This window comes from Aythya ferina (assembly GCF_964211825.1).
Source record: "Aythya ferina genome assembly, chromosome: 4".
Taxonomy (NCBI): Eukaryota; Metazoa; Chordata; class Aves; order Anseriformes; family Anatidae; genus Aythya; species Aythya ferina.
Genome location: NC_140300.1, coordinates 9832186 through 9857570, shown reverse-complemented (window position 1 = coordinate 9857570; position 25385 = coordinate 9832186). Strand labels below are relative to the sequence as shown.

At 38.0% G+C, this 25385-nt stretch overlaps 1 protein-coding gene across 4 annotated transcripts in view; it reads right to left on the bottom strand.

The window, feature by feature from the left end:
- RGS12 (regulator of G protein signaling 12) overlaps nt 1-25385 on the bottom strand; it is an 85738-nt gene that overhangs the window by 33220 nt on the left and 27133 nt on the right. For all 4 annotated transcript variants that reach the window (XR_014692335.1, XM_084517040.1, XM_084517042.1 and 1 more), the window contains exons 4-5: nt 8744-8765; nt 319-488 (exon numbers count right to left, since the gene is read on the bottom strand). Coding sequence is in view for 3 of the 4 variants with exons in the window: in XM_084517040.1 (XP_084373166.1) it covers nt 319-488; nt 8744-8765 (192 nt within the window). In the remaining variant the exon portion in view is untranslated. The remainder of the gene's footprint in view (nt 1-318; nt 489-8743; nt 8766-25385) is intronic.

Sequence of the window (25385 nt, the reverse complement as noted above, 5' to 3'; positions counted from 1 at the left end):
CTTACTAAAAATTCTGGTACAAAGAAAAACATACCCTCCATTTTATCTGAGATTCAGATAAATGAATCTCAGATGATTCAGATTCAATGAGATTCAGGTAAAATGGAGGATAATTCATTAAAATACATGTATTACTATGAACTCTTATTAAGCTGTAAACCAGTTTAAACTTAAAAGATGTTGAGATAACCACTGTGCAACAACGAACTCCTATCTCTTGTCCTATGTAGGGATAGCATCACAAAAGGAAAAAAAAAAAGTATTACAGCAGTGATATCAGGTAGTTTGAAAGGCCTCGTACTATTTCTCAAACCTTACCGAAAAATATTTAACACCGAGAGGATCCTGAAGAAGACGCTCGAATGAAACTGCCCAGCTTGCAACTCTTCTGTCTCGAAGTCGTCGACAGCTCTGTACGCTGGGAAGACTAGCATTGCTACTGAGGCTGTTCTCACTGATGCAATCTTTCAAATCAGTACTATTCAGCTCTGTTAAAAAAAAAAAAAAAAAGTTAATAAAATATTATTCACTTTTATTCTTTCCTCTGCAGCATGGTTTTCTTCATTTATCACATCTCTTTCACAAGCTCATAGTAGTGCAGACTTCAAAACCTCTCTGCATTGTTTATTAGGGGCACCTACATAGAAAATAATAATAACAACCATCTCTCAATTTTATTCTGTTGCAAAGAAAATCAAATGAGCATCTTAGCGGCAATGCCCTACCAGAAGCAAAAGGAGCAATCAGTAGATTCTGCTAACACTCCTCACCACATGGACTGCAATCTTTTGTAAGGTTACCCAAGGAAGATAGGTCTTTAAAAATCTACTGCTTACCAGAAAGTGGGAAAAAAAGAAAAAACTATTTGATGACAGAAGATTGAAAATTGTATGAAATTTTACTATCAGTAGTCAGAGGCTTTCTGAAGTGTTTAATGGAATGAGAGATTCTTGCTAAACGCTGAAAGCTTAGGAGAAAAACCAACTTAAAATAGTACTATCAATGAAAATGAGCTAGTAATGGATGTCCTCCTTATCCTTGGGAAGCAGATGGGTCAATCCATAAATCCTAATTTGATTGGGGGTTTCTGACAAAAACAGGGATCCAAGACTACATTCCAAACCCAAGTCAGCAATCAGCAACTATCTGGGGACCTCAATGTTCTCCTAGTCTGCATGACGCAGTACCCAGCAGGACACTTCTAAGAGGAGGCTGCTTCTCATCCTGTCCTTGCTGGGGTATTTGGGGGTCTTCTTGACATAAGTGATCACTAGAAAAATTCTACAATACCTAAATTCTGTTATACCTAAATAGCCTGCTTTAGTAGAATAATTTGCATATCTGAATAAAACATTTTCCTAATGAAACAACCAAGAGAGAATTAAACTACCAGTGTTTTCAAACAGCATAGGAATAAAACATTCAAAACAGGAGATTACATATCACTACTTAGATTCATACACAAAGCAACATTGAGATGACACACTCATTAGCCACCTCATACAAATAACCAAAAGGAAGAAATAATAATAATGGTATGATGTTGCTTCAATTTAACTGCTAAAATGGTAGCTATAATAGTATATGGAATAAGTGAGAATAACAGTGGCAGGCTGTGGTCAGATCTTGAAGATGGCAGGTGGCAAACAATACTGACTCAGAAACTCAGTGTTACCCTACATTCACTCAGTGCCCTCTTTCAGGATGAAGTTGAGAAACGACCTGATACTTTAAATCTTGAAAAGAACAGAAATGGCTTTTGTATTCTGAAAGACAAATAAACAAGAACCCATAGAAAAATTAGGAAAATACAACCTTGTGCAGCAGCATGACTGTTGTAACTTCAAGTATTAAACTAAACCCTATTTTTTATATATCAGTAAATACAGTACACACAAAAATATTGAAGAATTGACCACTTGCTCACATAGTGGAAAACTGAAAGAAATGACTCTTCTAAGGAAACAGCAGGGAATTATTCACACACTTGTCATTTATTTGTTGCATGTCCTTTTACAAACCACTACTCTCTCCATCTCTCAGCTTACACAAATGTAAAATCAATATAGAAGTACTCACAGTTACCCACTTCACAGAGTAGGTCTGAGGTTTAATTGTGAAGACATAACTGAATAAAGTCTTGAACAACCCTGTCTCAAAATGGACCCTGCTTAGAGCAGGAGGTTGGACCTGAGACATGCCAAACCAAGTGAATTTGTGATGAAGGGATAAAAACAGGTAGTCATTCAATTATTTGAAAAATTAGCAGTAACAGATGTAAGAAAATACGTTCCTCAAATAAAATAACAGTGTCTTCAATAATTATATGCCAAATAGAAAATCAAAGCTTAAGATCACTCTAAATGCAAGCTGATTGAGCAAACTGAATTCACAACCCCTGAGGAATAGCCTATTCTTTACAGAAACATTTTTATTGTTGTTTATTTTCCACAGTTAATCACATAGATAAACTAAAGCAAGGAGTAATTTCACCAAAATTACTATTCTATAAGATCTCTCAAGGTCTTCTTTTCTGTTATATATTTGGAATGATTTTGCCTTTCCAAATTCTGTGTCACCAAACATTATTGTTCATCCCTGGAAGTATGAGATTGCATAAAAGGGCCATTCAAAGATGGTTACAAACACACCAAAAAGTCATAAACACTGTTATAAAGATAAGAAAATTTAAAGAAAAAAATAGTTCTGAAACTTCATTTTTGTATGTATTCTGTAGCTTACCAATATTTACTAAGAATTAAAAGCTAACTACTGCAATTTTCAGTAAGCAAAGCTATTGTTTAAGCAAAATGTTGCAAAAAAAGATACAGAATTAGATTAGAGGCAAATTAAAATGGGTATTTTCAATAAGGATAATATTTAAGGAACATAATAATACATTAGGCATAAAAATATTTTTTATTTGCCTAATGGTCATATTAATCAAAGCTAATGAAAAAGACTCAGCAAATAATGCTAAATATCCTTATAACAAATATTTATTCACTTTCTCCTGTAAGACATATCAAAGAGCATAACCAAGTCAACTGTTAGCCTCATTAGAGAATACCTGTCACCACAGTGAAACTATTGTGAAAGAAGCTAATGTGAATCTGAAGAGAATTACAGCTAAATTTATTACCAGGAGTATTTTGCTTTAACTCTGCAAGTGGATACGTTCTATTTTACAGTCCAGGATATAAATAGACACCCACTTCTCGATATATCTGGAACAGTTTCAGATGTTACTGCCTCACTACAAGAGGGTTCGATGCCCGGAGTTCTCCGGTGATGAATGATGAGTTTCCTAGGCCCGTTGAGGCAAACTCCAAAAGGTAAACTCATCCCACACACCAAGCTGCCTAACCCTAGGTGGGTGACAGGAGGAGGTTAGGGAGTAGCCACAGGAACTGCTCAACCCTAAAGGGCAAGTCACAGTGCCGTAGGACTCCCATGGACTGGGAAAATGGTAGGCACAGCGGTCTTTGGAAGAGCAGCTTCTCCCTCCTCCCAAGAGTGGCTGTTCAGCTTCCCCATGGTAGGGAGGAAGACCAAATTGCAATTACAGTCCGGGTGTTTACACCAGTCGGTAACTGCTAACTACCTCTAATTGCTAGCAGCTGCTCACTCTCCAGCTTGTCAGAGTTACATTTGCTATAAACTATGCTGGTTTCTCATTCCTCTGATAGGCTGCCGACTCTGGAGGTCCCCTAGAAAACAAATGAATCAAAATAAGACTGCATTTTCAACAGCTCTGAGAGCTACTGGCACAGGTCCTCCAAAGCGTTAGAGCGGCATTAAGGGCTTACTCATTCTCAGTAAACTGTTTCTGTTCTGTTGGACTTTATTTAGCTAACTCAGATTTTCTTCAGAAAGTACCGTTAACCCTGGCACTGCTTTGTTTTCCCTTAAAAAGGAAATGCACTTTATGAAGGGATACAGATTTCTGCTAGAGTACCCGTTAACCTGGAAACGAGGCAGAACAGGGTTATTCCCCAGGACAGGGCTTGGTTAAGTACTTGTATCAATGGTTGTAATTAAGTTACAGCATGGTATAGCAGTATGCAATCTAGAATCAGAAATAAAGATGGAAAAATATCACCAACTCTCACAGCACGACGTAATTTATCCAAATCACACTTAAATGCAGAGTGTATAAGCTGTAACTCCTGTTCCACTCCGGTTGCAGAGGAATGCTTCCCCTGTAAGCCTGCCGTGTCAGGTTTCCTGACTCACACCACTTGCATTCCTTGCTACACACAGCCCACCCTGCAAAGGAGGAATAGGGCCACTTTCCAACCCAGTCACCTATTTCCTCTAACGATCACTCTGTGCCCTCACACCTAGAGCCCTGACCCCTCACTCTCAAACATTGTAATCACACGGCTGTGCAAAGCTTCCAAATACCTTCCTTCCTTCCTTTTTCCTTATTGTGCAGCTACACTGACCCAGCTTGCGTTACCTGTAAAAGGAGGCTCCTCACTGAAGCATCAGGAATCCAGTGGCCCTACATTTATTTCTGTTCTAAGAATCACCGCACCCAGCGAGGAAGTACCACTGCCTGTGCAAACTCATTGGTTCATTTATTACCATCTTCAAACACAGAACTGAGGAAGAATACTTCCTAAAATCCACACAACCTTTTACACCTTTTGTGTTTACACAATAAAGTGTTATGTAAGAAAATACACACATTTAATCATCTACAATCTTCAAAGTATTCAGGATAAAATGGCTTTGAAAGTTTTGATTTAAATCATATAAAGCAATATACATTTTAAATCATATAAAGCAAAATCTGAATGCAATTAAGGATATTTTTGTAAGCATTTTTTCATAAAATCCATCTATATTTCTTAACCCACTAATACTTTTTTATTATTGTGAGCAGCTCCACATACTCCTAGTAATCATCTGAATGCATGCACTCATATAATTAAGATATTCCAGTTAATCACTAAATACATTACCTGGATAAAGCTGATACGAACCACTGTGGTGCCACTTAATCAAATACTTCAAGGCATTCACTGACAGCCATCCTTCTGAATCCATACCAAGTTCAGCTGTAACGTCCCGGAACCCATTGGATGAAGGCTGGCCTCACTGCCCGGCACATTGCTCCTCTGCGACTTTGGGATAAGGGAAGCTAATGCGTCCTCCTCCGGCAATTCCTGGTAGCTTTTTACACCATTCTAAACAAATCGATTCTTTACCCTCATGGCTTTAAGCAGAGGAAGCCAATAGTATACTTAACACAAAGCACTATAAAAATGCTCCATAAATAATTGAAAGAAAAGACCTTTTGCCACTGCTGCTAAAGGAGCTTGAATTATTTATGTTAGAGTGGAACACAGCTACAGCACGCACTGCCAACGGAACTGAAAAATAAGTCATATACCTGCTGGAGGAAATAATGCCTCTGTATTTACAGTGTAAATGGTAGTGGTTTGTTTTATTTTGGATATCATTATGGATTTCTTGTGCTACCTTCTTTAGTTACTTTTTAGAATAATAGACTGTAAAAATGTATTTGAAACATCAGATTCCTTTCAAAAGATTCTTTAGGACCTTTTCCTTATGGAAATTCTTTCTGGATGATGAACACTAAAACCAGAAGTGAGCCGACGCAACAGCAAAGTGGTATCTCAGGAAAAAGACATGCCTATAGTATCTGATGTACTTTGGGATGTGGAAATAATAGATTTCAGCATCGCGGAACTGATCTCTGTAGGGAATAGCAGGTAAGAATTGAGTTAGAGATTCTTAATAGAGCTATTAAGATACCTCACCACCTGGGACCATCTGTCTGGGAGATGAATGACAGTGTACTTTTATTACATGCCCTTTGACCTTAAGGTTTGCCCTTTGTAAAGTGCCGTCTAGGCAGGTATCAATAGTGAAAGCCAGAAATTAGCTGGGGACTAATGATCATCCCTGAGATGATTTAGATTGCACTGCACTCAAAACGTCAGCCAAGCTGGGGCATGCTGTGTCAGCACGCTCCTACTCCTGCTGTAGCAGGAACGTATAGTTTCCAGGGTGGGAAGTAGGAGCAATCTGCTAATTACCCTTGGTTGTAGTAACATAAAATGGTTTCTACTGTTCCCACAGCATAGGTGCTGTAACTGATCTATAGCAGTGATCTTGCAGCAGTATTACAGTTTGCATTCTGATTGTCTGCAATTCATTAAGCAGGTCAGATACAGGTAGAGTTGCAGCAGGCATCTCTGTAGTATCTCTGGAAACACCGTTAACTCAAGGATCCATATCTTTTACCCCTTTCACAAAGCCCAAGCACGTAGTTTAAGCTAATGACAACATCATAGCCTTGCCTAAGCAGAGTTACCATGTAAAACTTTTACAAGGGGTAGATGGTTTCCAGTGCCTGTCTCTGATGCAATAAAATCCATATGACATGAGGCTTAATTGACTTTGGAAAAAAGATGTGCAGAGAGAGTTGTGCCTCCTATTATACGGAAAGGATGTATATAAACACATTATTATTACTTTTCAAACATCAATTTCCCTTCCCAGACTGAAGCTTAACAACAATGTTTATACCTTACACATGTACAAACACTCTTAGTCTAGGGAGAGAAATACACACTGCTATACTAATAGCTACAGTGGTGCAAATCTCTCTAATTTAGATGTTCTCTAAAATGTGCAAATCTGTGGATCAATTAGTGAAATTGGAGAAGATTGGAAAACTTCAGTGCTGTGACAATTTCAATAAAAGTGAAAGCCTGAAAATGTAATTCAGACGTGAATCAGAGCTTTTACTCAATGAAATGGATTAGGATTTTCCTTCATTTCAGTTTTTCTGGGTATATTCTCTTTGGTTCTTATTTTTCCAAACTTCTTTCTAGTATTCAAGCATTTATTCAATATTACTTATCAGAGCTCAAATACTGCATCTTACATAAATTATGCCCCCTCTTCACTGGGTACCATTTAAGAATGAAGAGAGTCCGTGTTAAATCTTCAGCACTAGCTGAAAAAATAGTAGGTCATACAACTTGGCAGAAAAATACTTATACATTCCTATCTGTTCTTTCCCCTCTGCAACCTACAGGGCCCTCAGATTTCAATTCTTCACAAAACTGATAGAATTAACTGCGAAAACACAGTTACCTATGGAATTGGAAAGAAATGCAAGTAGCCATACTGGAAAAACTGAAAATAAGTCCGATCTTCAAAATAAACTTTCAGCTGGAAGCTTGAAATGACTATCAGATGAGTAATATCACAGGGATCTCCAAGTTTGGGTAGGCAACAGGAGTAAAACAATTTTCACTAGTATAGGAGGAGAACCTTCGAGGAAAAGAGACACAAGTGCATCCTACTTTTAGCTAAAAAAGATCAATCAACTTTTTTGTCCATCAGCACCTGGAATTTAATCCAACTACATCCAACCAGAAGTCTGTGCTTTGTCTTCCTTGATGTTTATATCAAAGAGGTATCATCCAGGGAAAAATACATATTTTTCCCACAAAAACAACGGCTGTATTTTAGACATAGAAAGCAGAACAGACAATTATTTTCTGTTTCATTCTGTTGCCACTTTGCAGATCAGACAAATACATTACAGAGTCTAGCTTCTCATCGGGATAGAAGTACTGTTAGAGCAGTAGACTGTCAGCAGTGGAGAAGAAAAATACCTTACAATGAGTCAGCCAGCCATTGGAAAACGGCTCTACCCAAAGGACTAAAACAGTAATATTTCTCAACTGTAATTTTAATATTGCAAGAAATTAGAAATTAAGACATGATGGAATTTTGTGAAGACTATTGCCACTTTTGCACTTATATTTGCATGTAATATAAAAAAATTATCCTTACCATTTACAACATTTCTTCAGCTTTACAGCACTAATTAGAACAGTTTGTCTCCTTCATATCTAAGAAAATTGTCTTTTTAGTGTTGTGAAAGCACACCAAACATAACAATATGTATGTAAGTGAATTTCTCTGGAGGATCAATTGAACCAATTCCTGCCAAGCAAGACAAGTGAGAAAAACCATCTCTTTTATACTCTAAACTACACACATTTCTTTATTCCATTAAGGAAGCATACTTAAACTGTTTCAATTAACTTCAAAGATTCAGAGAAATCAGCTTCTAATGTTTAACAAAGAGTGGACAGTCCTTTAAAGCATTAAAGCCATTTTAAAATCAAAACAAACAAGCTTAGGTGACGCAAAGAGGAGCTTACTTAGAAGTACTCCAGGACTGCAAAAGCTTTATGCTGGGATTTTACAATTATCAAATTACTTACCCCCTTCTCAAAAGGCATCACACTATAAGAAATTTCAACCTTAACCTTTTCGACTTCAACAGATTATAATTTAGCAGCTCGTGCATCTCTCTTCAAAAGCCAGCAGTGTTTGTAAGGGACAATAAAATACAGAAGAAGATTTTATCTAGCATCCAATTATATGAAAGACATCTAGCTCTGCCTTTTCATTATTATGAATGAAGAATCCTAGTTATAATAAAAACGTGTATATAGGGAGATATATGCCATACACACACACAGAAAAAATCAAATCAGTGAAAGCATGTGAACATAATCCTGCAGCATTTCCACTGGTGTAGCTCCTGCAGAAGTCACAAAGTGCTGCACCACTTCGGACTCACATCTTGTAACATATCACCTTATTTACCACATGCTACATTGCTTAATGGGGAAAAATTGATTCTTTTTCGTTATAAAAGTAAAAACATGCTTCAGCTTACCTCCATCAGAGACAGTTGCTGACTGCAATAAGAAAGAGAAAAATAAGTGTTACTTAAGTTTCATGACAAGTATTAGAAATCTCTGAGCTTCACAGATCATTTGAAGTGTTAGTTAATTTTATCATCATATTGTTAATATAACAGATAATGTGAGAGATGAAAACCTAAATATACCAGCTGTTATTTTCTCACAGGTGTTTCCTCCCCACCATGAAAATCTCCCCTGTCCTTTAAACCACTCCTGGAACTTGATCCCACAAATATTTACTGACAAAGTACTTCCTGCTGTGAGTAGCAGCAGTGATTTCAACGTCCTTTTTGGATGAATAAAGTCCATCAGTTGGTGTATAGGAGAAAGCAGATAGCTCAAAAGTGACCAACAAGGACTTAAAATGAAAAGAACACCTCACAGACCTTATTTTGCTGCATTATATGGAGATAGGTGGAATCAAAATTAAAAGTCAGATGTTTTAGCAGTCAGAAGATTGAAAACTTCCCCTGCTGATGGTTTCTGACTTCCACAGAGCCAGAAAGGTGTAGGAGTGTTTTCAATAAGCTAGGACTGAGGTAGAACTCCTCACCATCTCTAATAGTATCTTACATCACGTTTTCAAGGACAATTAGACTTCTTAGTGAAATGTTGAAGTTCGTGTGTTTATCAACCCTAACCATCTCACCTTTGAAAGCAAACTACCTCAAGGCAGCTAAGATTTCTCTAAAAATCAACAAGGTGAAAGCTTCCCAACCATGTCCTCCAGAGCTGGCACCTCAACACTCAGCTGAGTGAAAGACTGGAAGGACAGCTGATTTTTAGATTGAAGCTAGTACTGATTTTCAGTGGCTGTTAAAACTTATTATTAGTTTAACTTGGAAATAATCTTGCAGAATCTTTCCTCGATCATTTAAAGCATCACTGAGCCTTAAATAACTTCCTAAATAGTTCAAAATTAACTCTCCTGTTTTGTATGTCTGCTTAAAGAGCTAGGAAAGAATGCCTTATATATCTGTAATATTTCCAAGACAGAAAACACACAGAAGAAAAACCAGGCATATAAACACAGCTCAAGAGAAAAGCTGCCTATCCATAATTTGTCAACCTTGGTAATAAACATTCCCTCTCCCCCTCAAAATCCACAAAAACCTTTAGTAATCTTTAAACGAATAATTTCTTTTCCCTTCTTTCTTTATTTTTGTGTTTCACTGCAGCATTTCATCCTGCTGTTGATGCTATCTGAAGAACATTGCCTTCTATAAACTGCTGCAGCACCATCATTCCCATAATCAGCAGAGGATCTGATCTAGTTTTTCATAAAAGTATTATGGAATTTTCAAAGTCTAAACTAATCTCTATTGACAGCATTCCTCCAGTGCTAGTTCAGATAAACACAAATCCATCAAAAAAAAAAAAAAAAAAAAAAAAAGATGACCCTTCTTGTTAAACTACACAGAGATAAAGGCTTGTGAATCTATGAAGCATAATAAGATAGTCAAATGTGTATCTAGGCCTCCTGCTTGCTTAACAGCACTGTTTTGGATATCAAAAATGCATTTGTTATCAAAAATGCACTCAGTGAGGTGTAAGACATCTTTTCTACTTCTCTTTTGCATGATGTTTAGCAAGTATATTATGCATTCATAACTTGTAACTTAACTCATCTTCACAATCTAGAAATTGTAATTTACCTTCCTGAACCATTTTACATCAAATTTTCAAGGACAATTAGACTTTTTGTGAAATTTTGAAGTTTGTGTGTTTACCTACCCTAAACTTCTCACCTTTGATCGCAAATTACCTTAAGGCAGCTATCAATAGAATTGCTTCTAATTTCTTATTTGCATGCTGTACAGACCATAAAATCACAGAATATCCCATATTGCAAGAGACCACAAGGATCGAGTCCAACTTCTAGGTTGGACAGCCCAAAAAATCAGACCTTGTGTCTGAGAGCATTGTCTAAAGGCTTCTTGAACAGCTTCTTGAAGAGCTGATAAATAAAAATCTTTTTTTCTCAAAGAATTAAGAAAATAAAGTAGTAGCATCACTTTACATAGAAGACAGAAAATAAAAATTAAAAAAATCTACTTTCAAAATGTATACATTTTAGGAACAGTCATTTATTTTGGCAAATTCCATGAATCTAGATGAAAACACCAAGTATGATTCTCCTTCATGTTTGTGAAAGGTAAGAAGATAAATTAGCAGGGTTCTCATGATAGAAAAAGAATATTTCCACTAGTTTTGGAAAAATGGTGTGATTTTGCAGAAAAGATTATTACAGTGAAAAATTGCAGTGATAGGACCACTTAATTACATTTTGTGGACAGTGAGATGGAGTTTTACTTAAAGCCATTTAGCTTGTTAAGGCAGTGGGCCTCCTACACACCATGAGCTGGCTTTGCCTGTTTGTTTATTTTGAATGCTTTGGCTAATGCATGTTAATTGCATATATCAATATCTCAAAATTTCTCTAAGCAAGGCCGCCTTAGTAATTGTTATGTTTAAACATACCAAAAAAAAAAAATTGAACCCATAGGAAGAACAGAATTTCTCATCTAAATACCAGCCACCTTTTTTTGTTCTAAGATATTCCAAATTCCCTTTGGCTTCCTCTAAAATTACCCAGCACTTTCCAAGAATATCACTTTACTTTTTTAGATCACAGACCTACATTTATTATAAGAACGTTTCTTTAAATTCAGCTACGTATCTGAACTCAATCCACTTAATTCAACAAAGCCAGCTGGAAACTAAAGCTTGTAATTATTGTGCAAGAATGTACAGTAATGTGTTCAAAACATGTTTGTGAATACTTAGAAATCTTAATATAAACCTGTCAGAAACTGCATACAGTCCACATTTAGACAAAGCAGTTTTTCTTCTAAACTGTTCAGCTGAAACTTGTCTAGATTTGTCCACAGGTGTAAGTTGCAAGACCAGATTTTTTTAAATACTATGATGATCTCATTTTAAAAATTCGGTATATGGTGGGGGCTGGTTTTCATTCTTCACTGTTCATGCTCACCACCACTGGAGGCTCTTCAGGACAAAATTTGATCTCCTATATATATAAAAATTGATTTTTTGATGAAATCTAACACTTACCATATACCTACTAGGAAGTACCTATTAGAAAACATAACTATTGCAAAGCAATAAAATGGAATGGTTCTTTTATGTAGCCATTTCTGAAAGATGAGGAAAGATACCATATGAGCCTGTGCCAGGTAGGGTCAAGGTGAAGGTCAAAAAAAAAAAAGGCTGGACAAATGACAGGATATATGTATTCTTTCTTTTTGTGGACTATATGAACTATCACTCCGAGATAAAATCTGAATTGTATTCAACCCTCAAGTCTTTCGCAACCAGATAAGAACTTAAATTAGTTCTTCAAATTACTCTGACTTCCAAACTGGTTTAGGGAAAAGCCCGTGGTGTGTGCCAGAAGCCTGATGGCAACAAGTACCAAAATGTTAAAAAGAAGTCAAATTTAGGAGCACAAAAATGTCTTCCAGGGTGTCTCTTCACTGGAACTCTGCTTGCTCCTCCGGCTGGATTAGCAGCTGAGCTGTGCAGACACACACACGCCAGCGGTGGTGGATGCAAGTCTCTTCCCTAGACTTCAGGGCAAGATCTTGATCCCTGGGATCCAAGCGAGGAGCTTAGCGCCAGGGCGAGCAAGCTGAGCAACGGCTTCCCACTCAGTTAGCACACACCATACCAGACGTTTTAGGTCTCTGTAAAACGGCAAATGCTTCAGCATATATTAGATGGCATAAGGTTCTGGTTAAGGGAAAACATGTAAAATTTCTCTTTGGATCACCTCTCTTTGCTAGGTGGAAAAACCAGAAGGGCCCATGAGGTTTTTGATGTCATGTTCAGGATCTGCTTGCAATACAGCTAAAAGAGGATTAGCTTACAGTAATTAACAGGGAGAAGACTACTTTATGAGGATATAAACTTCTTATTCCAGAATAGATCCAGACAACATAGCCCCAACAACAGGGGGGAGATGGAGAGAGGGCATAAAGGAGAATGCAGTTCAAAAGGTTGAAGCAGCCTGTACCTGTTAGCTCCCATGGTCTCTAACATGTGAGATGCGTGCACCACTGCATGACACTACTTTGATGACATCTTTCAGCTGACAAAAACTCTCATCCAGGAAATCCGCTTAGATCCAGAGAGAGTCCACCTTTACATGGATCAGGTCCCACGTAATTAACTAAGTACCAACAAGCTCTGCCACAAAACCATGATGCTGAAAAACAACAACAAAAAAAATACTCTGGCCATATCCCAGACTCTATTTTGAAGAACTAAAGCCATGTGTACAGACTACCCAGATAACTCAACACAAAATGTCCTTTTTCACCTCCTCAGGATTTGTCATCCAAGTCAATAGTCATGCTCAAGTGCTCAAGGAAAACAAAGGGAAAGATGAGGGGACTGGGAGGGGTGACACACGCTAGGAAATGCCAGGCCTTAACAATAAAACGGAGCAACATGAAATCATCTCTGTTAATAGAATGTGGGTGACTGCCTTCCTGAGGGGAAAAAAAAAAAAAGCCATATATATTTTGAACTATTTCTGAGACACACAGGGATAAAAAGCTTTAAACAGAGTGAAAAAATACTGTTCTCTGCTACCCTACCCGTGACAAAATCACAGACTAAACAAATATCTATCTCTTTTATGGGCATCCAGAAAGATTCGGGGGAAAGGGGATTTGATTTATAAGTGACCTCTGTGTGTCCTTTCTAAAGCACTCTTTCTTCCAACATAGACATTGACTTTTTGCAGCACCCAGAGCTCTCTGACTGCTGCCTGTGGAGGCTGTTAGACTTACTGATTACAGTTTTACCCTGCCCTCTCCTTTCCAAAAGCCCCTCTAATTAGGCATTTCAGCATAGAATAGCTTCCCTAGCTCCACTGACCTTCTAAACTGATTAGCTCATATAATTTCAATATACAAAATAACTTTGGGACACTTGTCACGTTCTTCAGGAGACAAAGCACTGAATACCTACAGACTCGATATGAAAGCCAACTTTCAAACATCCTGTCCCTGAGCTCAGGGAAAGCCCAGCACCCAGCCAGCTGCCTCCTGCAGCCAGCTTTGTTCCAAGTCCTCCTCACAACACCTGGAGCAACTTCTCGTTTTGCCAAGGGTCCCCTGCTTTTGCAAGCAGGTCCTCAGATCTTAAGACACGCTACTCTGGGACTGTCTTTGCCTACATGCATTGTTATCCTTTAAATGCAGTACAGTATTAACATTGTACAAATGCCAGGAACTCTGATGATCTCTGGGAGGGGGATAATGCCTCAAAATACAGTTAACATTGCCCTAACATTTGAAATCAAAACCAAATCCATATTACTTACATATTAATTCTAGATTTTCCTGCTAATAAGTAACCTCACATATATATCTCATCTAAACATTAGTGTAATATTATTTTTATCCTCAGTTTAAAATATGATTGCAATTAACTTAGTGATATAGAAATCTATGAAAAGGATGTCCCTTTGCAATGCCTCTTAAAGGAGAAGTCTTACATAATTTAGCTTTTCAATTCTCTGCCACCCAGTAAGTGCTTTTACAATAGCTAATACAAAAGTATTAGAGAGGTACGAATTCACAAAGAAAGAAAAAAAAAAACCCACAACTACTGTACATTTGAGTCTATAAAAACAACACATGAACAGTAATGATGTGAAATCCTTTAAGAAATAAATGTTCAACATTTTTACCCCAGTCAAAACCAATCTTATTATGTATGAACACAGTGGCTTAAATATCAAATCCATCTCTTAAATTATGTTAATAAAGATATATACAAAAATATATGCAGTTTACCTACAGAAATAATATTGATATAATGGTACAGAAAGCATGCACAACATACACTGCACAGAATTAAGAAAACAGACACAGATTATAAACTCTCTGATCTTTTAGCTTTATACATACTGGGCACAGTTCATAAATACATCTCAAAATCTGAAGGTTAGCTGGTACAGTAAGGTTCCCTTCACTCTTCTATGATAATATAGCCAAATGTTTGCATTTAGAAAGGAATTTTAACTCAAATACTTTAAAGCAAAAAAGCTGAAAGGCTAAATAAAAAGCATTCTGAAGCTGATAACATTCTTCTCTGTTTTCTTGCCAATAACAATAGCCCCTTCTAATTTCTCACTGCAACGATGCCTTGCTTTAGCTAAATATAATTCGTATCACTTACCCGCTCTTCATAAGAAACAGCAGTTATTTTTCCTAACAGTACTCTTCCTAAATTCATCTTCACTTAATATGGAAAAAGCATTTCCTTAGCACATCAGCTTCTCAAAGATTAAACTAAAAAATTCAGCCCTATTCCATGCCTGTACATGCCAGTAAAGTTTAAAGGCATTTCGTATGAAGTTCTATTTTACTCCCTTTATGTTACCCATAGCAACAGGCCAATGCAGGAAGCTGTGGTTCGTCAGGGATTCAGATTAGATCTCAATTATCTCTCACCAGAAAAGCTAGATCGTTTTATATAAATCGAGCTGATTGTATTTTAAAGCGTTTCCTATACGAAAATCAGGAAAATAAAATGAAGTTGAATCGTGCAGCAGTCCTGAGCTCGAGAAAGCAGATTTCCAAAATAGTTTTCAGCCAAACATTAGTTAATCACCCTAACGTTACTTATAGAAACATTTACGTTGTAAATCATTATTTTCAGAGGTTTACATAATGCAAGCCAGGATAAAATAAGACCTCGGACGGTCAATTCTGCTTAACTTTCCAGTGGTTCACACTGCCAATTGCAGGTAAAAATCCACAGTACAAGGAAAGTTGGCATCTTTGCCAGAGCTAGGTGCAGCCTGCTGTCACTAAAGACAAAATCCTCCTTGCAGAAATCAAGGGATATTCTGCCCTTCCTTCTTCACTACCCCAGCCTATGCTTCACTGATGTCAAGGCAGCTCTGTGCACAGCGCCTTAAGGAGAGAGAGCAAAAGCAGCTACTTGTAATGCAAGAGGGAAGTGCTCCTCATTTGCTGCGGTAATAGTGTCTTCAGGAGACCGGGTATGGAAAGTATAGGATATCCTGAAGTTTGCTGCCGTGCTCAAGTAAATGGTGATAGTACCCGACACATCCCTTTCTGGTACTTTTGAAGTGACCTGAATGCCAGTTTTGCTAAAAATAATTGCCAGAATTACAAATTGAGAATGATTAGTAAACATTTTTTTTATTATTTTTATGCTAGTGGGATGTCCTTGCAGCCAAGGCGGACTTACGAGCAGTAGCTTAGTAAGGGGGATCTCCCTCTTTCAGGGCAGCACATGGAATCCCCCACATCCACCCATCTGGTTCCGAGGATCAGCCCTGCTATAAAACCACCAGGAAGAAGGTGAATATTGCTCTGAACTGTCACGGAGAGAAACTGAGGCAAAAAGAAGTGAAGAGCTTTTACTCAGAACCTCACAGAAAGACTGGCTTGCCAAAGGCAGTCCAAGTCCGCACATCGTCCTGCTTCCAAATTTAGGATGAAAAGTCTCAGTAAACTGAGCAACTCAATCTCCCAGATTTAATTTAGAGTGAGCAGAGAAGAAATTTCAAGGTAATTACAGATGAAAAGGGAGGAACCATGCTTTAACAAGCATTCCAGAGACACAAGCAATCTGCTGCCATGGCCAGTGCTCATTTATTAAGTGATTAGTTATCTGAATAGGCACCCCATTGCATTTCACAGTGCTGCCTTCCCCTAGTGTTTGATGCCATGAAGAAAAGCAATGGAAACAAATAGGGAGGTTGATAGGAAGGAATACATTCTATAAAATCCTAAAATAAAGATGTAGGAAATATCCCATGATACTTGCAGAGAAGAGCCATTTCTGTGTGTATGAGTATTAAAACTATATATTTTTAAATGAAAAAAGGCCACTTAGGTCTGTTTAAATATCGCATACTTCTTGACATGAAACCAAGTGGGCTGCAGAATGTCTTTTCACTGTCAGTCAATACCTTAAACAACCAGAGAGCAACATTACAAATATACAGGTGATAGCATGCATAGTAATCCTCACATCGGATCAGTGAAAAGCACAAGTGGAGAGCTGTGCTGGGAACTCCCCTTTGGGGTAACACAGAAAAGCCTTTTATCCATAGTGTTCAGCTAACGATAAACCTAAGTCCTACAGGAATCACCTGCAATGCCCAAATGTGCCAGCACGGTTTTAACAGGTGTGTTTTCGACCCACAAGTACATCAGAGTGATTAAGGGGAAAAAATAAGAATACCTACATGTAATTGGATGTAACAGCAAGACTAGCACTGCAGCAGAGCCCCTGTGGTGGAGCACGGTTGGGAACAACCGTGTGTGGGCAACGTTTTGTACATCCTAGGCACTCCTGGTCGGCGTTATAAACCTAATGATCCCTTAGTTTAAACAGACCTCTATAGCTGTTGATTTTATTTCACTGAAGAACTGAGCATTGCATGTCCACATTTTTTCCATACAGTGACACTACTGACAAGAAGCTCTACCAATTAGACAATACCAGTTAATGATAATGACTATTAAATGTCATGAGATTCTGAAAACCCTTGAAAAAAATAATTTACCTCTATACTCCATAGATTATTTTAGCAGCTGCCAGCTTCAAAATCTTATGATTTTGTGTATCATATCTGTAAACCAGGCAGGTTCAAAGGTTGAAAGCAAAAGGAATGTTAATTTACAAAGCTATTAATGGAAAGTGTTAAAATATGGCACAACAGCTTTAAAAAACTTATTCAGATACACCAAAGACGACATTTCTAAACCCACATCCATCTGCTTACAAGCTAAACTGTGGGAAGGGGTAAAGACCCCAGATATGGTCGATCTGTTTTTCTCTTCCACCCTCCCTCCACTTCCTGCTCTTATTTTCGTTTGTAAGCTTGTTTTCAGAGAAGAAAAAGCTCACGAAAAAGATAGAATGACAGGAAGCCTGGATAAGTTTGAACTTGTCAAAGGATGAATAGGATTTAATGTATCCTTGACTCCTAAAAGAAGAACACACACACAAAAAATATGAGGCAACTCGAAAGAGGCAACCCTCTGGATGAACTCTTGAACACAAATTCCTAAAGTAAATTTGGCATCAACAGAACACTCCTCCAAAAACTTAACTCTCATCAAGTATTCCTTGCTGCATCCCATGGTCAAGATAATAACAGCTACTTGCACGAAAGCCCAAGTAAAGTTTAGGATTTCATTTAGCTCACTGACCCCGAGTTTCTGTAAAGCAGGAGAATCACAACCTATAAACAAACAGAGACAACTATTCAATGAAAAAGAAATCTCTTTTCTGATTCCCCAAAATTTCTAGAATCTGTCCAGATGTATTTTGGTGGAGGATTTGTCAGCTACGCAGCAGTAAACACACTGCATGTGGGCTACTGATTAAAAGAGGGAAGTTTCTCTTGTTTACAAGGTTGTGGTTTCCCTCTACCAATTTTAAAGATATAAGTCCTTCGTACTGCAGGGTTATACTAAGGAAAAATATTTTCAAGTCAAACTATTTGGAATGTGTTCGTTTATAAATAACTGAGAAAGAAGCTACCTTTAAATACCAAGACTTTCACTAATACAGGAAATTCAATGAAGAGGCTGGCTGCAAACGGCTGTCCCGAGTGCCCCCTGCTGTCTGCCTGCCTTTCCAAGACTGATGTACACACTTCAAAATGATAAATTCGGAAAGATTTGCCATCCAGAAATCACCACTAAAAATAAGTAGTTGGCTTTGAAAGTCATATTTTGAATTTTGAAATATGCTTCTGAGGAGTCTGACCACAAATAGGTAATAAAAAATACACTCGGTAATCTTTTTGAGACAAACATCACTGTTTCTCTTCTGTTGATCAACATCGTGTGACAGCTGAATTCCCTCCACTAATAAAATCATGCAGTAACAGCGTGCATAACTTGTACATCCAGATGGAAGATGAATTGCAGCTTAATAGTGAATTAAAATTAAATTACATATTAAGGAGGATATGATTAAGTGACAAATAGACGCATAAAGTCACTTCTGAATTTCCTACTACTATAGATGAAGCCTCTAAGAATCAATAAACTTTGAGGAAATCAATGTAAAGCAAACATGAAAACTACTCATTTTTAACAAAACAGTGCAGATGTATCTTTCTAAGCTGTATCTTAGAGCAGATACAGAGATGTATCTTTCTCTTTCCCTTTTCATTTTAAAAGCTAAGAGTTTTGCTGATACACTTTCAGCATTAAAAGAAATTATACGTTGACATATATAAGACTAAATATAAATAATAAGGCTAAAATGTCAAAATTTGATAACGCATTTAGGTCCTTCACTTACAAACTGTGTGTTTTCTGAGCAGCAAAAAGCTAAAAGCTGTCTGAAGTCTTTACACCTCAAAATTCTATATTCTACTAATACTCCTCATTTATGCTAGTAACTCATCCTATCTGGATTCTGTTTTATTGGAGAAAAATCCAGCTGGAAGAGAAATCAGCTTAGCTGTACACCTTAAAAAGAAGTGTAACAATTCGAAGGTAACTTACAACTTTTACAACATTCTTGCTTTATGGAAACACATCTAAAAGTACAGTGAAAATTAAGTGACTAATTTTTAAAAAATAATAATTAAGAGAAACATCAGTATGTATACTATACCCACTCTAAATTGTAAAAGCAATGTCATTTAAAACATGTCTATTAAAATGGTATATTCTTAATTTCATAACAGAGCTTATATAGAAAGTTAACTTAAATTCTTATACTTACGAACTTTGTCTCTTTAAAAACTCATTGAATCCTTAGAAGCATTATTTATCACATTTCACTGCAAGATTTCTTAGCTTGGAAGACTACTCATTAAACCATACTCCTGATTTCTGTTCGCTTTAGACAAACAAAACTTTATACTTACAGACACTTGACTATCAGTAAAAGTTTTCTCCATGTATAAATAGTTTAATAGCTCATTGTTAAGAAACAGTCCCTTCAACTTTATTATTAAGCTCTTTCTGAACACATATTTACTTCTTCCAGAGTCCAGTAAAAAAATGAAGCCTCTCTGTGTGTTGCCCTATCAACACCTCTCCCATTCTCCTCCCTCCCCAGCACATTCTCCGCCCTCAGTGGCTCAGTATCTTCCCATCAAAAGGAGCAGGCAGCTCGTAAAATGTTGTTTAGGCAGGTCCCACGTAACAAAAAAAGGCTTCTCGAAAGACAACAACGTGCATCTGAGAAGTCTGCTAATGTAAAATGCATTCGGTAAAGGCCTACAGGACTCTGACTTCAACTTTTGTCCAAACTTGTTTAAGCATTGAGTCAACATCATTTTCTCTTCCAAAGTATCTTCAGTTTTACTACATTCCCCTTGAATATTATCCGAATGAACCGAGTGAATCAATTCCCATTAAAAATACTTGAAATATAATCTAAAATTACTTAAAAAAAAAAAAAAAAAAAAAAAAAAAAGATGAAGAAGAACAGTTAAACTTGTAAGACTCGCAGCAATTTTCCTCCAGTTCCTGGCATGTAGGTGCATGCCTCAGAGTGATTACAATCACATGTACGCGTATTATGCAACCTATCTCATCCTACCAAAATGCTCCATGTTCTTTTGAGTAAGCAGGGCACTGGCATTTACAAGGATCTTGTTCCAAGTGAAACATGATTCTCGTCATTTTCGATACCACACCTACACTCCAGACAGACCAGCAATATCAGGGTGTTTTCAAGAGGAAATGCACATATTTTCTGCCCAACAAATAATGCTTAAATGCTAGCCTTTTGGAGTTCTTTGATCTAGAGGGAAGTAGAAGATGGGTTTTGTTTTTTTTTTTTAAGCATCAGAGGAACAGATGAAACATTTTGATCATTTAATACTAAATAAAGAGTTGCAGCTCATCTAGAAGAAGCTCCGCAGGTGACTCTTAAACCTTCACTGGACTAAAAAAGTCCATGAGGACAGTGGAAATTAAATGGTACCAAGTCCCAGCCTTGGTAAAAAATCTCATCACTTTAAACAAGGAGTGCAGAGTCAGAATCAATTCACAGCAGGCTACAGTGCTCTCATATCTACTCTGTGACTATATTCTATCAATGCCGATTCAGCTCATTCAATAAGGCCTTAATTCATTCCATACCACTGACTAGGTCTCACGGAGCAAAAATCCTTCCTCACCCATCAGCATGTGACGTGACAAAAAAGATGTATCAGGTGACGGAAACCGCAGCCGAGGAAGGGCAGGGACACGAAACAAACCAGTCACCCGGTTCCTCATTCCTGCCTGGGAATTGCAGGGGCAACCAACTCTGCAGCAGGGAAGGGGCTGGTGCTCTTGGCCAGAAAGCAGAGGCGGCAGGCAGCTGGAACACAACCTTGCGTGTTCCCAGCACCCGCTCCTGTTAAGTGTAAGATGCTGCACTGGAAGATGCTGTACTGGAGAGCCCTTCAAGAAACGGTAACACCGTGAAAGGTAACGCAGCTTCCTGTGCCTAGAGAACATGAACCCACAGACAAAGAGAAGCAACATCCATCCTTGAGCCTAGGAATATAAGAATGGCCCCATCAGTTCAGAACACACATTTATCAAACCCCCTATTCAATTTCCAGTGGTGGCCACGGTAGCACAGGGCAACGTATTCCCTAATTACCCTGTCCCAGACTTCAGGTATTTTTAGTTCACATTTCCTGAACGTGGTGTGGCTTGTCTCCTTAATAATCCCCGATGGCTTTCTTTTCCAAACATTTGTCCATTCTCCCCTAAGGACATGCAAATTTCTTGCAGCCACAGCACTCTGTGGTAAGACGTTCCCCAGATCTACTTACCTGCTGCATGAACAATCATGTTCCTTTGTTTGTTTTACTCCTGGCTCCAGCCACCTTCCATTAATGGTGCCTCCTTCTTGTCCCAAAGGAGACAGCGAGCAACTACTCAAACCCAACTACTTTTCGTATGCTAGCCATGATTCTGTGCTCTTGTCATGCCTTTCTGAACCTTCTCCATTTCTAATATGCATCATAACATTTTTGAAATAAAGAGGTTAGAACACCATATTTAAGCTGGCAAAATCACAGTGTGGGCACATAGCAGATTTATACAGTAGAATTATTATGTGGTTTATTTTCCCATATTCCTTCCCTAATAATTCATAACAGGATTTTCTCTTTTGCTGCTCCTGTACCGAGCTGATGTTTTCATGCCACTGCCCTTTATAATGCAAAGACCTCAATTCTGAGAGGAAACAGTCAGCTCAGAGACATAGCTACCATTTGATATATGAAGCTAGGATGATTTTGCCTCATTTGCATTGTTTTACATCTATCTACATACATTTCCATCTGCCATTTTGCTGTCCAGTCATCCTGTCTTATAAAAGCAGACTGCTCTCATCTTCAGAGACTGCTCTTGCCCTTATTAACTTGACTAACTTTACCTCACTGCTCACCTTCTTGGGAGGAGCCTTCAAAGATGCTCTTGAATCAACAACAAAAGGAACTGAAGCAAAAGTTAAGCAGCAAATAATTCTAGGGATTTCAGACAGCAGTACCAAAAGCTATTATTCTGCCACAATGTCAGGGGGTTAACGTGCCTCGGGAATTAGACTCAGGACAGTAAACACCCAGCTCAAAGACAGTCAGCCCAACTTTAAAAGAAGGCTAGGTACCAAAGGCTATGGAGAAAGATACCCCTGAGAGGTTGCCCACCTACTAATGGATACGAGCCCTTTGTAGCTTCAGACAGTTGCCTTAACTCTTTCACCCAGGCTGATCCTTGTAGTATCACAAATGTGGCTGGACCAGAGATGTTGACAGCTTACAAATTCACCAGTTTCCATTTAATCAAATAGCTCAAGAACGGCAGTGCTGCCTACTGACAAGAAGTAAGGCCTGCTGTCTGCAGATTTAAGCAGAATAAAAGTTCTCATCTAGTCCCTGAAAGCATAGACTGTACCTCTGGTACTGTGACAGAAACTGGCTTGTGTTAGAGAGCCAAGCCCAGAGGCAATAAGGTTTGGACAGTACTTGAGTGGCAGGGTCAGGCAATTGCTTCCTGAGGGAGAAGATTCTGCATACGGTGCCAATTGTCTTGGCACATATGGGGAATGAATTCCCGACAGAATCCATCCTAGGCAGCACTTGATTTCTTCTCAGGCACCCAAGTACAGAAGGAGCGCTGCTGTACGCACCTCACAGAGCAAAGAGAGATGAAATCCAGCTCCCAGCATACTCTCTGACTACTCATTTTCTTACAGGCAATTCAGGAGAAATATCTGCAGAATCTAAAATAAATAACCCAAAAGCAGTAGAAAAGAGTAAACAGTAAAATTAACGAAGTCTGGTCACAGTGACAAGAGACAAATCCGCTTACTCTCAGTGTCTTAAAGATCACACAGTTTAACATTCCTGAATATATCCAGAAATAAGTGCCTCCATTTCACAACAAACAAGAGGTTACTCACAACTGTACTCACTCAGCTGTTGACCAAGGCACCTTGGGCAGATACTTTACAAAAATATGTGAAGTGTGAAGAGCATAAGAATTTTCCATAATAAATTTTAATACATTTTAATAAATCCATAATTTTATAAATGTAGGAAAAAATATAACAAAAAATCATAATATTTTCAAAATTATGTTACAGTATAAAATACCAGCACACGCTTAATATTAATACCAGTGCCCAGTCTGTGAAAAATAAATAAATGTATACTGCTAGCATTATGTTGTCCTCCTTAAAGGAGTAACAATGGATGTAACTAACAAACCTCAAATGATCGCATGTAAGAAATAATCTGAGGAAGATCCTCCAGAGTACGCTGAAAAGAGTTTGAAACTCTTAACAGAGCAGTCTGGAGAACCAACCATGAAAAAAATCACATTCTTTAAGACACACTAAGAATGATGTCAGCAAAGCAAACTCTAAGGAACAGTACAGGCATCATTCAGAAGGGGATGATGGTAACCTAGAGACATACTGGCTGTGTCTTAGTAGCCATATAAATAGTGCCATAAGCCATTGTGTAGTTCCAAAGACAGCTGGAAGTGTCTGCCCACTGCCATACCACCAAGCCTCCTGTCAATCAGGTTGGTTGCATCCAAACTTCCCGTTGGGAATAGTGATGGGGGCTAAATTCTAAACCACGTCCAGAAGTCATTTGTGAAAATAGACTCTTTGGCCCAGGACAAATCACATAAATGACAGCTCCAGCAACGCAAGAGGACAAACATTGCACTCCAGTGGCTATCCGTCCTGGCCCTGTTTCATTTGACAGCTCAGGTGTGCAGCCATTACACAGCCCCATCAGTAGGCAACTTCAGCCAGCAATGTAACAGTCAGAAGTCTGAACAGAGCAGAAAACTGGAATACCTGGAAAGAAACCACTGGTGCTTTTTAAAAGCCTTAATGAGCATCTCCATGACCACATGTTACAGTAATTCAAGGTAAATAAATCCATGTTTAATTTCATGATCAACTATTAAAAGGTGCATAGATTCTAGATCAGCAAGAGGGTTTGGATTTTATAGGAAGCAACCAAAATCACCGAGCTGGTATCTTCCACTTTGCGCTGTTTGAAAAGCTGACACCTAGTGGCAGGTTCCAAGAAAGGGGCTCTGCCACACACTGCTACTCCAACGAGCAGCACCAGGCAGTTTCTAACAGAGGGAAAAAAGAAACAAAGAATTTAGGATTTGGTCACAGATCCATGAGACTTCTGAAACAGCAATGTTAGGGGCAGGATTGTACTAGCATTCAGATTTCAGGATAGCAGGATATTGACAGTGCATGAGAAAGGAGCAGCTCTTTAAGAATCCTATTATAAAAAAATGCTAAATATACAGAACTACTTTTCACATACAAAAATTTAGATTTTATTCTTGCATGCTATTTTGTTTCCCAAATGGCCTTTTTTCCACCTTCATGAAAACAAACTGAGGACAAAACCGTCAATCAGTCAGTTATATCTTAGTTAAGAATTAGGACAAAATACATGCAAAAGATGCAATGCTTAAAGGTAATTAATACGTGGTGGAAATTGTGTATGCCAGCAGGCCATAGTTAATTATCACAGCTTAACATAATCAGTAAAACCTAAGACAAAAACATGCATTCTTTTCAAATGTTAAATTCACAAATCTAGATTCACAATGAAGAGGCTCCTTGATTTAAATCACGTAATTATAGTAGCCATAGTGGTGCTGTTGAGGCCATGGTGATGATCTAAGACTGTCGGTGAAGCAATCTTTGTGGAGAGTGTTAATACTTTTTATTAGATCAGCTTACAGGGTGGGAAAAGTTTGGGGCATGTTTAACTCTTCTTGTCTGATTTTCCTACTACACTAGCTAGCCTAATATAAGCTATTATCTCCCTGTGTAAGCTTTGTCTGATTATTTAAATCAGCCAAACAAAGACAGGTACCCACTTAAAAACTCATTATTAAGTCAAATGAGCATTTAGGGGTTTTTGCCACCCACAGATGCCAAAGCTAATATCCAGCAGAGACATGTCATTCATTAGTATAAAAACCTCATACCGAGGAGATGTGTTGTACGCTTTCAATTAGCAGATGAAATGCAAAAAAGTTGCTTCAGTAGAATTAACAAAACAGAAAAAAATCG